The sequence below is a fragment of the Andrena cerasifolii genome, chromosome 1 (assembly GCF_050908995.1).
Source record: "Andrena cerasifolii isolate SP2316 chromosome 1, iyAndCera1_principal, whole genome shotgun sequence".
Taxonomy (NCBI): domain Eukaryota; kingdom Metazoa; phylum Arthropoda; class Insecta; order Hymenoptera; family Andrenidae; genus Andrena; species Andrena cerasifolii.
In genome coordinates, this window is record NC_135118.1 from 1,256,117 (window position 1) to 1,272,331 (window position 16,215).

Here is a 16,215-nt window from a genome sequence, read left to right on the forward strand (position 1 = left end):
CATAGAAAATACTTACCCCTCGAAACCATTAATCTATTTTGGTTCAGTTTCCAGGCAATGTGTGGGGGGCTACATTTGGTGTGCTTGCGAGTAACGGGCTTTCGGATGGAGTTTCGTCCATTGCTCCACTTTCTCCTATTTCAAATTCAAAAAGGAAGTTGTCAATTTTATTTTTTAAAATTGCCGTATCGCGGCTGCTACGTTTCGCACTGCGCATTCTCCTTTCGACCATTTCTCCATATGCTGTGTAATCGTCCCTCACGGTCATGTTTTCCTCCACAACCTTCATAAATGCATAAGCCTCATCCACTCTAGAATCGGCCCTCGGCCTCTTCCCCGAGATGTTCAAAACTGTGCTGCGCTCCACCATGATGTCCGGAATATTTCCATCCACAGCAGCCACTACTGCTGTGGATGATGACGACGCACCATCATTACTAGTATTACTCGGAGGCACCTCCGTATCGTCCTGAAATATATTAAGAGAGATAATGAAATATTTACTACGGATTAAGTATTTACGAAAAACACACCTATATTCACACACAGATACAGTATTTCCTCGTTAGCGGCTCGCTGGTCGGGACCGGCGTTGAGCCCGTATCGTGAACAGAGCGATAATTCCGAGTGTTCGTTTCTCGCTTCTTTCTGGCCGAAGGGGGGAGCGAGATGGAACGCTGCGTGCGCGGCAAGCGTGCGTGATGGTTGCAAGCGCTTACCGTGAGCGCGAAAACCGCTTCACAAAATCTTGACGCAGGCCCGCCTCAAGTCTTTTTTGCGCTCTAGGCGAACTTGTTAAATTACGCCCTTTATTATAATACAATTATTTCAGTTTATTGATGACCTTACTCTGAATTTTCATTCGTAGCTTAAAACAGTTACGGTACAATTTGTAATATTTTATTTTAAAGTATATTTTCAACAATACCAGCAATGAAAATACCATTGTGCAAATCTTGTCGACTTTCATTGCTGGTATTTTCATTGCTAGTGTTATCGAAAATATACTTTAAAATAAAATATTACAAATTGTACTGTGTGACGTCCCACTATTTTTCGCGCAGTCGTAATTAGAGTCTTCCCCACAAATTACTCCAAATCTTCGCCAAAATCCCTCGAATTCAAATCTTACCCCTTTTTCCCAACCACCGACCACCTTGACGACGTATCTTAGCGGTCCCCATCTCAAGATGATCTACTATGAAATCCCCTTCCCTCTACGCCCTACGAGGCACGATCTCCTCCCTCACCTTCAAAGTTTAAACAAGTCCCTCGTCCCAAAAACCCTCTTACATCGAGACTACGTCTCACGACCTCTCTACGACCCACCGAATCAAAGCCACTCTTACCTCGTTCCAATCAAAACACGCAAACCACATTTAACTAGTTTGAGTCCCCCTTCTCGAGCGCCCCTCATAAAAACCCCGGAAATAATATTGCGAAGTCCTTTTCGAATGCCCTTTATAAAAACCCCGGAAGTCCTATTGCGACGCATATTTCGTGCATGAGTCACGGTGCATACCGCGCACACCCCTCATACCTAAACACCGTATAAATACAAGGGCCCCAGAGGCCGTAGCCCTCTTCTACGGAAATCTCTTCTACAGAAATCTCTTCTACGGAACTCTCTTCTACGGAAATCTCTTCTACGGAAACATTTCTAAGGAAGTAACATTTTGCTAAACGTGTATTAAACTCAGTGCGACTACGCTCGACGAGAAATTTACCTTCGACATCCATTGCAAGCGACTATAATTACTTATGTTATTATTGAATATCACCACCATTTATATTGTAACTATTGCTCTCGCCTTTCATATTTTTCTTTATTGCTTATCGCATTTCTATCTCATTTATTGCTTATGCTTATCGCATTCTTGTATCATTGTTTATTGCTAAATGCTTTTGTATTTCATATCTTTATCAATTTCTAGTACTCGCATATTTCATGCTCATACATACTGCTATTGCTTACCGTTTATATACATGTTACGTGCCAATGCTTAACGTCCCACGCATTATTATAATATTACCGCTATCGCATTAACAGTGCATGGCATATACAGGGTCAACGTTATAAGTTGTAACCCGCGCGCGCGCGAAATTGTAAAATGGCAACACCGCCTCACGGACGCATTCCACTACAACCATGCGCCGATACTTCCGCCATCTATGAGCCAATGACGAAAGTGTAGGGTCTTTTAGGTGCCAGTAGAGGGTGCTTTTGACTTTCTTCAGTGAATATTAAATTTGACGTAGCAGACGGGTAAGAAAACGGTAGTCATTTTAAGAGTGCAACCGCGCCGATCTCATTATCCACGTATGCAATGGTCCAGCAGCGGTATTAGACCTCGCTGACGCGTTAGTGGCCCGGGTTGATGAATTTGGAGCATTTTTCGCATAACTTTTGAACTACAAAAGATATCGGAATGCAATTTGTGCCATAAAATGGGGACAAAATATCCCCCTCTAATGATGGAAATTTTACCAAATTTTACGTTTACTTAATTTTTCTTTTTTGAATTATTTAACCATAATTGTTGCGACAAGCCTTTACAAACTGTTTATTTAAATACTTTATATAATGCTCTTTTTAAAATTCATGGCGCCGATGAACAGTAGGCTAGTTGTCCCTGTATCATTACTTTCACAAATTGGTTTCCTTTTTTGCGATTTTATCCTTAATGTAGTGCATGCACAGATCGGAAGTAAGGGGTAACTAATGTGGTGTGTCGCTGTTTCTCTAGCATTCTTTGAATTTTTTCTACAATTTTTGTGTCTGAATGTTTTAACCCTTTAGATATTATACGCCACACCTGTAGTGGCTTCTGTTTATGTCATCTTTTGGAATGGTACATGAAAATCCGCAGGCTGATTGCGCGTGATTATTATGTGGTCCCCTCCTCGAAGTGACAGAAAACATAACCTATATGCTATATCTGATTTTATAAAGATACAGTTGCGGCGTAACAATAATATTTTGGAAGGATGTTAAGTCATAAAGAGTTGACAAATGTAGCGTAAAAGAACGAAATATCCAATAAACATTTATTGTTATGTAGCATATATGTAGGTTATATTTTCTCTCACTTCGAGGAGGGGACCACATAATTTGGTGTATGTTTTTCAAAGCGTACGTAAAGAGACAAATGCGCATGCGCGCGTGAACTGCACGCTTCATGCGCTAAAAGTGGGAGGATTCTAGTAACTAAATGTTTGTTTTGTGTCATATTTCAGAGGATTTTTATAAGGTGGAGAGGTAGGTTGGCTTTGCACAGTTTGTATAGGAGATCCTCTAGCCAGACTGTGTCAAAAGCCTTTTTCCAGGTCTATTAGGCAGGCGCCTACACATTGGCCGTCGTTTAGTGCCCAATAGATGTCGGAAGTTATTTTATTTAAGGCGAGTATGGTGGAACGATGATGCCTGAAGCCGAATTGCTCGGCTGGGATTATTTGTTGTGTGTCGGTGAAGTGGTATAGTGAGTTTCGGATTGTCTTTTCGAAAACTTTGCTTATGTTTGGTAAGATGCTTATTGGTCGATAACTTAGGGGGTCAGAACTGTTCGTTCCCTTTTTTATTATGGCAATTGTTTTCGCTTTTTTCCATTTATTTGGGAAATATGCGTTATTTAAGGCATTATTAAATAGTATTGCATAAAGGTAAGTGAATTTGCCGGGTAGTTTTCGTATAATGGCGTTAGGGATGCCATCGAAATTGTTATTATTTGTGCGGTTAATCTTTTAGAGCGAGTGTGTGTTGATAAAGTAGTTGGGATGTGTTTCTTGGTTGGGATTGAAGGCTGAGTTAGATTCAGTGAATTGGGTTACCGTGATGTTCTGTTATGAGTCTCTTTCAATTTTTTCGATTATTTCCTGAGCTTTGCGTGAGATTGTATTTGTAAATATTTTTGTTCCTAGGTTCATGTTTTGTGTGTAGGTAAGTTCGAATTGAGCACCAAGTATGTTGAGTTTATCGATCGAATTATTAATGGTTATTTGATTATTTTTGTTTGTTGGGTGCTTGTCTGCGTCTATGTTGGCATTACGTAGTAAATTGGTTTCTTTTTTTAATAGTAAGTGTGTTAATTTGGGATATGCCTCTTCCTTTAAGGATTCTGTTTATTTGTTGCAGTGCGTTGGTATTGGGTGGGATTTTTTATATTTTGTCTTCCCAGTGTTTATTGTATGATTTTTTAAACTCGTCGTTGATTGTTTTTTTTGGGGGGGGGGGTTAGTAGGAGGCTGGAGAGTCTGAGCATCTGTTTGTTTCGGTTGGGGGTATTTGAGTTTTTAGTTCTGAATATTAGTGAGATTAAGTGATTTTTACTTTTTTTGTAGTTGGACTATTTTTTTGTTGATATAAGTGTAGGAGGTGTTGATGGGATTGATTTTGGGAACTGAGGCTCATATGGCTTGTTTGATGGCTGATTCTAGTTCATCTAGTCCAATGTCTATTTCTGTGTTATTCATGTTTCTGTCGTGTGGAATGGTAAGGTTTTTAACGTGTTTTGTTGCTATGGTTTTGAAACGGTTCCAATTTGTTTTGTTATAATTGAGATGAATGGTGGGTGAGTCTGTTTCTAAGGTTGAAAGGGTGTTGATGGGGGCTGTAATTTTTAGGGCGTCGTGGTCGCTGTCGAACGGTATTATTTTTAGCCCGTTGTTGTTACGGTTATGGAGTTGGATTCTATGGTCAGTAAGACATATGTCTAAGAAGGAGTTGCCTTTGGGGTATGAGGGGTAGTATGAGCCATGAAGAGTCATTTTGAATTTAGTTTCGTTTTTGTCAAGCCATTCTTTGAATGCTATTTCTCGGGAGATGTTGGCGGTATTTTTCCAAGTAGTGTGACGAGCGTTAAGGTTACCAGCTAGTATGTAGTAATTGTTAGGTCTGTCTAAGAGAAGTTCCGTGAAGAGGGTGTTCAATTCTGGTATGAACTCCATTTTGTGGTTACCAGGGGCGTAGGCCGAAATTATTATTTTTTCAGAATTTGTGTATTTTGTTTCTATTATTGTTGCTTCTAGATTTGTGAAGGTTGTTAGGCATTTTGGAAAAATTTCTTTTGTATTTTATTGTCTTGCTGGCTAAAATTGCGTTTCCTCCTCCTTGTTTTGAGTTTATTCTGTCTGTTCTGTGTAGTGTGTATTTTGCGAATGCTAAGTTGTGGTTACTGTTAAGTTTAGTTTCGTTTAGTAGTACGAAATCCGGCTTTTGTTTATTGAGCAATTGTAGGAAATTGTCTCTCTTTTGATTGGAGATTAGTGAATTTATGTTGATTTCTATGATTGGGATTTTTTGGATTCTCTTTTGGGCCGTCGGTGGTTGTTTATTCATTGCAGCTTGAGGGTTGGACTGGAATGTATTATTTCGAATAGAGGGTTAATTTTTTCGGAATTTGATTCTGTGATTTTTGCTAGTAGGCTTATTTTATTGCTGATATTGACTAGTATATTGGTAAAGTTTTGTTGGGATGTGGCTGGGTGTGGTAGGGATGGGGAGGGTGGAAGTGGGTTAGTTGTTTCAGTTCTGATTTGGGATTGTTGGTTGACTTTTTCTTAGGCATTTTTTGTTATTTGACTGTATGAGAATTTAGGGTTTATTAGTTTTTCTATTTTTGTTATTTTTAGTTCCCTGTTTTTGTTTTGGATGTTTTGTAATTTTTTGTTTCTTGTTGTTTGTTAATGAACGTTGGGCAACTTCTGTAGGATGCGGGGTGGCCTTTGTTGACACAGAGGATGCAGTGAAGATTTTATAATTTCCCGGTTCGTGGGTATCGGTGCATTTAACGCAGCGGTATGGGAGATTACAATTAGATGAAGGGTGTCCAAGACGCTGGCATTTCCAGCATTGGATCGTTGTGCGCGGTTTGAGTTTCTCCCAGGTGATTGATTGGTGCAGGATTCTTTTAATTTGGCTGAGGTTGGTTGACTTGCTCTGTGGGGAGAGGTGCACCGTGAATATGGGTAACATTGTGTTTGTCTTAATGGATTCCTTTGTCTGGAATCTTGTGACTTTTAAAAAGTGGAGGTCATTCACTTTTGAATTGACGAGTTCGTTTAGAAGAGTTTCCTCGTCGAAATTGCCTTCTAGGTACTTTATGAGAAATATTTTTGGCTTTTCGTATTTTGGTGTGTATGTGAAAAAGTTGGTGCTTTTTTGTTTTATTAATTCTAAAATGGCTTTGTAGTCGTTTGGGTGTTCTATGTAAAGAGTGTGGCTGTCCTTGGTTGAGGATTTGTTTCGGAAATTATTTATTAGTTTACAGGGGAGGTAGTTCAATATAGAATTTACCGTGTCCTGAGCTGTTTGTCCGCTAATGTGTTTTGGGGGGGGAGGGGGGGTACCTTTCGGTATGGGTGCTTGCTGGGGGTTCTGAGGGTCCGTTGTCGGCCAGGAGCTGCTTGGGTCTGGGTTGACGGTGCTGTGGTTGGCTGCTGATCCAGAGTGGCGACCCGCGCTGGTGGTCGCTTGCTGGGATCCGGCGGTTGAGTTGGCCTTCTTTTTTGTGGAAGTCGTTGTGAAGGGGTCTTTCTGATGATTGGGGCTGCGTTCCACCTCTTGCGTTTTCCCGCAGGGGTCGCAGCTGATCGCCGCTGGTATGGCGCTTGACAGTGTTCCAGGGTCGGATTTACGTTTTGTATGATTGCTTTTGCTAGCGATTTGTGTTTGGAGACTGTTGATTAGTACTAGGTGGTTTTCGTTTTGGACGGTAAATGTCTCATTTTGAGCCCTTAGTTCGTCGATCTCTTTGCGGAGGGCCTGTAATGTTTCTGCAAGCTGGTGATGATCGATTTCCGTGGATGAGGAGGTGAGTAACTTCATGGATGAGAATAGGTTTCCTTGGGCGTTTGATGTTGAAGGTATCTGTGTTTTGGGGGGAGACGAGCTCCTTTTATCACTTTTTGGGATTTTTGGTTGTGACTTAGGTATGTTTGTGTTTTTCCTCTTGCCTAATGTCGGAATGGTTTTGTAGACTTTTTCCAGTTCTGTCTGTGACATAGGTCCCGCTTTTTCTTGTCTAATAATTTTTTTGATGATGTCCTCTGTTATTGTGGGTGTAGCATCTTTATCCTGAGGCGGTGCCATTGGGGTTGCAGGAGGGCGAATTCCGTTTTGAGTGATTGGGGGGAGGACTCCCCCTGGAGTTGCCGGCGACACTTTTCGCCAGAGCTTCATTTAATTTATGTAAATCACTTTTCACTTATAAACAATCGAGTTTTCGTTGGGACGTTGAAACACTAAGCATATTTTGTCGCACTGGGTAGCCGGTTCGGTAGTTGGCAATCGAGTGCCATTTACATTGAGCTACGCGATTTCGGGGCTTTGACAGGTCGAGCAGCAAGGTTTCGCCCCACTTCACGGCACGATGTTACCTGCTCGGAGGTCGGTCAGGTAATGCAGCTACAACCACTAATTGATAAGGATGCTAACGTCGAGAAGTAAGGATTCGAACTTATACTCCTACCGTGCAAAACTTTAAACTCAAATTATTCAAAAACGAAGGCTCATTTTGACAAACTCTATTAGAGTTTTGTAACACAACACTAGCGGACAAAAAAGTTACCACATTTTCAATTAGTACTATTCTTTTTATTTTTTAGCATACATTTGGGACTGTAATAAGTTTAATATGCATATTCTAATGGAGAATTTAAAGCTGTATAAAACCCAGTTAAAGTTGAATTTATTTAACTAACAAACAAGAGTGTCATATGACATTGAATGGGGTAACACATTTTTGAGGCCGACAAAGAAGTTACCACATTTAGTAACTTTTTAGGTTGTCTGAAAGCAAAAGGTGCCCCCGCAAAATATTAGATTTTTTTTATTAATGATCAAAAGTGGTAACTTTTTGTTAGTTTTAAAAATGTATTGTCTTCTATAGTATCATATAGGGTTTTTGTTTGTTAGTTAAATAAATTAACTGTAACTGGGTTTTATACAGCTTTTAATTTTCTTTCAAGATATGTATATTAGGCACATACTGCAGTTTTAAGTTGATATTAAAAAGTAATAGACGGTGGTTCGAAAAAGTGGTAACTTTTTTGTCCACTACTGTAGGTATGTACTACAACTTCATCCCTGTGTCATTCTACACATTAAAATATACAGGGTGAGTCACCTAACATTTAAACTTAAATTATCTCCGTTGTTTTTAATGATACGTGAAAATGGCTCTGGAAAAAAATGATTGCTAGACAAAAAGGACAACATATTATACATGGTTGAATTTGTATTTTTATTGGCTACTAGCAAATATATCCGCGCTTCGCTTCGAGCCTAAGAGAAATTAAGGACTCCATGAAAACACATTTCATCCCTTCTCACCTCCCCCTTAGGGGTTGATTAGGGCAAAATCCTGAAATTGGTTTTTAGGCATTTATGTGGGTAACCATTCGAAGTAAAAAACCAAGTTGATATCTAATCGGGCCTAAAGAATTTTGAGGAATCCGTGAAAATACATTTTACCTCTTTTAACCCCTTTAGGGGTTGATTAGGGTAAAATTCTGAAATTAATTTTTATGAAATTGGTTTTTAGGCATTTGTGTGGCCAATCTTTGTAAGTAAGAACTAGTTGATATCTAATCGGACCTAACAGATATTAAGGAATCTGAGGAAATACATTTTACCCCTTTTTACCGCTTTGGGGACGAAATTTCCAAAAAATCCCTCCTTAGTGGGCGCCTACGTCATGAAAACAATGTACCCTCCAAAGGGTATAGCCGGTTAAGATGGTCAAATGTGCCCTTGAACCGAATTCGACTTACGATGAATCATTCGAAAGCTTATTAAAAAAGAAACATTTGTGGTAATTTTCAACTTCGTATCTCCACCCGGAGGGTAGTAAAGGGCAAAAATATGAAATCAGTTTTTTGCCGAATTTCTCCTATACTAGGGGATGAAAAATTTTGAAAAAAATCAGAGGCATTTCTGTTATCAGGGCACATATTAGAGAATTGTTTAAGATTTTTCAATTTGGTGCGCCGCAGTTAAAAAAATTAAAAACCAATTTTTTGTCGTTTTTTCCGTGTCAGAGTAACTTATACGTCGAATTGCTTCATGAAATAAGTGTTTTATGCGATCTTCAATGTGTATACGTACAGCAAAACATAATAGGAATTAAAGAAACTGAAAAAACCGAATCATTTGAAACTGTTATGCGCCTTACATTGTAAAGTATCTACCGTATTTTTCAGCGGCGTCGGTGGTGCAGCGGTAGATTGTCGAGCTGTTATACCGCTGCGAATTTTTTAAACGTAGGTTCGAGCCGCGAACTTCCAAGTTCCTTAGGCTAAGTTTTTTTTTCGTTAATTACATATTGTAACGGTTTCGAGCGTGACGTAACGCTTCTTACAGGATTTCAGGATTGGTTCGAGTGGCGTGCGATAAAGAATTAAAATTCAAGAACAAGAATTTGACTTAATAGTGTTTATTCAGGAAAACACTTCTGAATTATACAAACAAACATAAATTAACACTTTATAATTTTAAAGGAATTATAATAATTAAATAGGTTGCGACTCTCGGTCGGTACAAAGAAATAAAGTTGATCGTCTTGGGTTGCGACTCTCGGTCGGTACAAAAGAACGCCCGTTTGATCTATCTATTTGATATATATAACTTAAATGACTAATAATAACGTCTTAGTCGATAGAATGAATTAGATTATGGATAGTGACTCTCGGTCAATATAGAAGGATAATAGGTTTATGTAATAGTTTAGGATTTAGGAATTGAATATGTTAAGTTGAGATACGTTTTAAATTGTTCTCCGTTTCATCAGGGGCAGGTTTGCCACCTGGAGTGATCTCAGTCCCACGTTGCTCAGGAGTAATGTACTAACCTGAGAATAAGAATTAATAACTTTGCTTCAACTAACTAAGGGGCCTACAAGGCGGCTTCTACGGCCTGAACGTCTCGTCAAACTTAGCGACTATGGCTTTGGTTGGGACGCTCGACAGAACCGAGGGGCCTACAAAACGGCTTCCAAAGTTGGAGCATTAATTTATGTTGGGATCAGCTATAAGCTTTAAATGATCCTTTTACATTGAATAATTGAATGTTTGAAATAGAATTCTTGACTGGCATCGAATGAACCGAATAGAATAGAATAGCTATCTCTGGGCTATCGTGCCCGTATTTATACATGTTCTGGATTTTGGGAGCGCACCAATAGGAATGGAGTTCGACTATAACGCGTCAATCATTCTCGACTCGCTCGATCTGTTCTCCAGCCGGTCTACAAATCGACTGGTTAGTGCGCAGGCGCGCGTGGAACGCTCGATTCTCCCACTCATTGCTATGCATATTTCTCTGCTCTTGATCCGTACTCTCGCCGATCCGCCGATCGACTGAGGATCGCGCATGCGTTCGATTCTCCCACTCTTCATCACTCGATTCTCTCTTTCATCGCACTCGCGTCTCGCGATACTCTGAGCTAATTTTAATATTAATACTAAACACACCTTATAAAAGTAGGATTAATAAGAATATAATAAAAATATAAGTATTTAAGTGCTTATTAATTGGTTTTATTAATGCGAAAAAGAAAGGCGCAGTTTTGGAGGTTTGTTACAATATATTTCCTAACTTTACGACACAACGATCAATATTTATTTTCAAATGTTTTAAGAATATTTGAAAAACATATTAACCTGAAATATACGTCAATATGAGTTTGGACTGCTTATTATGCCGCCGTTTATCCTGTCAATTACGGCATTGTTTAACAATTCCTACATTATATTAATATGTGAAATTGGTTTTCAAATCTCTTACCTTTAACAATTATGGATGGATGGCAACAAAAATCGTGTCTGATGTATTCAATCGTCATCGCTGTCTTCATTAATTACTGGTGTCACTTGTTCACTGGTGAATATTTTACTAAGAATTTCTGCAGGTCTTACAATTTTTTAAAGGTACCGAGCATGCGATAAGTAATAAATTATTGCAGCTATGTGTGAACAGCACCCGACGGTGCGGTTACCATTTGCACGTTCACAACAATAGCGCTTTATTCCGGAATAGCCTATTGAGTTTGGTGCATAATCAATATAACATCTGTAGGTTTTGCTGTTAATATGTCGTGATCTTACTTCGAATTTAATAACATTCTTTCTCTCTTTAACACAACAAAGATTAATATTATTCTCTTCATCCATCAATTCTGCCAGATATGAGATTGCTTGAGACAATTGATAGGAGCCAGTAAACAGAATTTTGAGAGCTTTCTCTCTTCTCTGTCATTTCCGGAAACTCCATACTCATATTTACGTATATTTCAGGTTAATATGTTTTTCAAATATTCTTAAAACATTTGAAAATAAATATTGATCGTTGTGTCGTAAAGTTAGGAAATATATGTAATTAACGAAAAAAAAACTTAGGAACTAAGGAACTTGGAAGTTTGAGGCTCGAACGTACATTTAAAAAGTTTGTAGCGGTATAGCAGCTATGATATTTTGCTGTACGTATAAACATTGAAGATCGCATAAAACACTTATCTCATGAAGCAATTCGACGTATAAGTTTCTCTGACACGGATAAAACGACGAAAAAATAGGTTTTTAATTTTTTTAACTGCGGCGCACCAAATTGAAAAATCTGAAAAAAATTCAGGACAATAGTAACAATCATACGTACTTACAGTAAAAATATAATTATAGTGCCAAGACTGCTTCGATACACAATCGGCATTTTTCAGCATTTTTTGGCGTTTTTATTTTTCACAGCTTCATTTTTCAATTTAAAAATCTGAAATAATTCTCTAATATGTGCCCCGATAACAGAAATGCCTCTGATTTTTTTTCAAAATTTTTCATCCCCTAGTATAGGAGAAATTCGGCAAAAACCTGATTTCCTATTTTTGCCCTTTACTACACTCCGGGTGGAGATACGAAGTTGAAAATTGCCACAAATATTTCTTTTTTAATAAGCTTTCGAATGATTCATCGTGAGTCGAAGTCGGTTCAATGGCACATTTGACCATCTTAACCGGCTATACCCTTTACCGTTCCTTGATAATATAGTTTGAGCTGAGCGTTGATGAGTCTATCAGTCAATCAGGACTTCTTCTTTTATATACATGTATATCAAACGGTGTGACCCTCAAGCATCCCCACCACTGTGAGGGAAACCGTCACGCGCATCTCTTGCGCGCAGAACGGTGGACACCATGTAAGATAAGGTCTATCTGCCTCATTATTACTCAGTTCCATTTTGTAATACCGAAATGATATTGTTGCGAGCACCGGGTATAGGCCCGTGCATAGCCTGCTGGTGCTCGCAGCTGAAGATAGAAGAAGGTCGTCTCCCTTCAAGAGGACGATCGAGAGGCCGACCAGAAAAGGTCTTGTACCAAACGCCTTTGCGTTCGGACGTACGGGTCGCACCTTTGTAAACTATTGGTCTGTGTAACAATATAGTTCAGTCGTGTGTGGGTCCGTGTCTATTATTCTACTCCTTTGCGTCAGGGTGGCCTGCGATGAAAACGCTCCGGCGTAACAATATATAGCCCAAAACCTTCCCTGAGAATTGCACTACACTTTAAAGAAAGCTGCATCGAAATTGATCTATTAGTTGCTGAGTTTTGAGGGAACACGTACGTTTTCCTGTATATATGTAGAGAAGATATTCCTTTTATATGTATCTCACTGTAGTTGGTAGCGATCTTAGATGAATTATCAAGCCCTTACGTTACACTAATGTTAACGGGTCGTGCCGGTTAGCGCGCCGATAAATTCAGCGATTTTCAAGAATTTATTGCGATGAAATGAAAAGAATAATAGTAATGGAATAAAACTTTTTTCTATTTATTAAACTACAATTCTACAGTAAATAAAAAATATAAATGTAATAAAATTATTGCTTGTAAAATGCTTTTGAAAGCGGTGTTGATGATATGTTCAAAAATTCATGCCTCGCTCGTGCGAGCGATTTCAGCTGTTATACTTATTTGAAGCCAAAAATCCAAACAGATTTTTAATCAGTATGACTGTCGCTATCGCTCGGACTATAATTAGTGATTTATCTTAAAAATTATCAAAATGGCGGGCAAAATGCGAGAAAAATATTTTTATGCTTTTCTGCTTCCTATTTTCGATTTTAAATGTGTGTTAAAAACGTCTTTAAAAGGGGTTGTAAGGCGCTCGGTCCAGGACAGTTCTGGGGTAAGTGCTGTGGGGTTCATTACAGTCCTTTCACCAAAAGGCATAGCCTTCCCCACTGCGTGGTCAGATCGTCCAGATACAGACTCCCTATTCATTAACAATTCGGCGTCGTGCCGCTTGCCGTTCCCATATTCTCTATGTCACTCTAAACAATCTATCCTTCGACACCTGATAGCTGGGAGACCCAACGTGGTCACCAGCCATCATCCGTCGCCAGGACTGTTTAGTCTCATGCACTCTCTAAGTCCGTGGCATAAAATCCTCGAAGGCAGGACAGCGTGGGGACATCCACCCTCGACATCACCTTTAAATTCGGTGACGCTAACATGTAGGTTAGACTCAATAAAAACACTTGATTGTAATCCCTGCGAGAGTCATAGGTGTGCAGAATAAGCACTAAAATTTATAAAGCAATCGGTTCGATAATTTTGAGATTTTATCTTCACGATGTGAAAAAATGACGTTTTGAGAAAAACGCATTCAAAATTTTCATCTATAGAGGCCCAGCATCTGTGCCCCTCACAAAATTCCTCCGTAGAAGCTAAAATAATCGGAATTTTTCCATGAAAATTGAACAGTACATTTTTGAGGATATGTACTTTCGAAAAATGTTTAAAAAAATCGATTATTTCAACCCGTCTAACCGAAATGACCACTTAAATCGCAATATGTACAACGTTTCGTACAGATGTTGATATCATGCGATAGAATAAGTCATTAGTAGAAACTAATTCCTCGTTCATTACAATCGCTGGATACACATAAACAATTTCGATAAAATAAAAAAAGGTTCGACCATTTGTTTCTCTTAACACCTGAAAATAGTAAAATTATTAATTTTGACTGTTTATTTTATTTCTACAAATAGGTAGTTGAAACTTTTAATGGAAATAATGTCGTTACAATTGCAACTGCTCAAAGTGTTTTCCAACAGACACAAGTTGCTCAAAACTTAACACTTATTAAGGCACATTTACATATTCTTCCAGGCACAATAAAGAAATTGGAAACTGTCGGTCTACGCTCTTAAATTCGATAAAAATAGACATGACATTTTACGTACATATTTGCTAATGCCTTTTGCATATGTTACGTGCATAAACATCCGCAATCTAGTAATGAGCGACCTCGAAAACCTTAGGATACTCATTTTTGTACAAATCAAAGGTCACCTTCATATTCTGGCCAGGTTTTCGAATTTCCGACCAATCTGCGGCCCTCCTTCCTCCGGCCTCACCCCCGCGCTGCCATTTGGTCCAGAACTCCCATATTATGCCTACTCACAAGTTTAGATTGAAAAACTCTATGTGAAGAGGGAATCAAAGGAAATTAAAAGACTATTTTCAGCGACGTCAACTCTTGTTATTCAAGTTCTACACTTTGTGAATTATTCTCGCTTTGAAGCTGTCCAGAAATATGTGAGCCATTTCACATCAAATCGTAGAAGATTTAACATTGTGTTATTGATTTTTTTAATCTCGAAGAACTACTTTATGTGTTAAAGAGTATTTGCGGGTTTGAGGTTTAAAAAATCATTTTTTATACATATATAAAAATCTACAATATAACAGCCTAAGAATATTCAGTTGAGATTTCATAAAGAAATTCGAAATATTTTCGAAGTTATATTGTTGAGAAGTAAAGGACGTCATGCGATCTATGCACTGTATTGAGGGGAAATACGCATTTTTCACGAAACATTATTTTTTAAAACATAAATTTTTTTGCATTATCTTCTTATGATTTCAATCTAGTGGACCTCCTACAAATTCTTCATATTTGTCGATTCTTTATTTTTAATTGAAGAAAGTGTTAAAAATAGGCGAAAATTATAAGTTTTTATTCAGAAAAGCGTCAGTTTAGGTTTTTCCAATTTTTTTAATATAGTTTTAGGGACGTCCAATAGTTTTACGCCTAAACTTTAAAAAACCGTTTGATTTTTTTAGGCTACTCCTCCTCCCGCTAAAAAAAACAACATAATTTTTTATGACAATATGGAAATCGATAATCATAGATTGATAAAATGTAAAAACCTTCATCACGATATGGTGTATAGTTATTTAGAAAAAATCTTACAAATTGTATCATTTTTAGGCGTCAAACCCGCAAGTACCCCTTAAGAGTTTTTATTAAGGACTCCAGGTCTTTTCCTATTATTTGTGATTTGTATTTGTACGTTATTTTTATTGTTATGATAATTATATAAGCATTTATCTTTATTTTATTATTAAAACAGATCTGAAAGCTAAAACAATGAGTTGATTTCCTTACAATTTTTACAAGACATGGACATATTAAAACATTCGCATTTAATTTTGGAAAGTGATCATTTTTTTCAGTATTTATCAAAAATCAATGTCTTTTTTTAGAGAAACAGAATTTTGTAAGAAATTCTTTCTTCTCACTTTTAATAATTACAATGAAAACATTTGTATATTGTGATATAATATTACTTACACGTTACTAATTAAAATAAATTGTTATTATTTTCTGTGCAGAATTGTATGGAGTTAAATTATGAAGATGAACATAGTTCAGTGCAAAATATACCCACGGAAATACCGAGTTCTCCGATAATCAATGTACCGAATTTGACTTCTACTGGATTACCCGTGTTCTGTGAAGTTCATCGCGATGCACAAAAATTCTATTGTCAAACTTGTAGTAAACCTCTTTGTGGGGAATGTGGAATCCATCACCACCAGGGCCATATTACAGTAAATTTAATGGAAGCTGTTGAAGGTGCTGGAATGCAAGCAAATCAAGTGTTGAAAGAAGCCAAACTTGGCATTTCAGCTCTCAGAGAAGAACTAGATGCTGTACAAGTACGTACAATCTGCCAAAGCCTGTAAATATGAATATTTCTGTGATAGTGTTTTTTGAAGAGTGTTGTATGAATCCTTTAAAATACTCTAATACATATTGATGAATTTTTGTACTATTGCTAGTGAACTTGTCCACCAATATTTATATAAAAACTTCAGCTGAAAACACTTTGTTTTATTATATTCGTAAACTTCATTCACCATCAAATATGATTTA

At 37.8% G+C, this 16,215-nt stretch overlaps 3 protein-coding genes and 1 long non-coding RNA gene across 9 annotated transcripts in view; 2 read left to right on the plus strand and 2 right to left on the minus strand.

Moving 5' to 3' along the window:
- Positions 1-16,215, minus strand: part of LOC143373660 (uncharacterized) — a 423,841-nt gene that overhangs the window by 326,109 nt on the left and 81,517 nt on the right. The gene's annotated exons all lie outside the window — the stretch shown is intronic.
- LOC143374872 (uncharacterized) overlaps positions 1-16,215 on the minus strand; it is a 617,708-nt gene that overhangs the window by 243,784 nt on the left and 357,709 nt on the right. The gene's annotated exons all lie outside the window — the stretch shown is intronic.
- The window catches only part of Wech (tripartite motif containing 71 protein wech), a 320,032-nt gene that overhangs the window by 175,811 nt on the left and 128,006 nt on the right, over positions 1-16,215 (plus strand). For all 5 annotated transcript variants that reach the window (XM_076812920.1, XM_076812554.1, XM_076812740.1 and 2 more), the window contains one exon: positions 15,672-15,998. In XM_076812920.1, the coding sequence (XP_076669035.1) occupies positions 15,672-15,998 (327 nt within the window). The remainder of the gene's footprint in view (positions 1-15,671; positions 15,999-16,215) is intronic.
- The window catches only part of LOC143373387 (uncharacterized), a 142,369-nt gene that overhangs the window by 120,429 nt on the left and 5,725 nt on the right, over positions 1-16,215 (plus strand). The gene's annotated exons all lie outside the window — the stretch shown is intronic.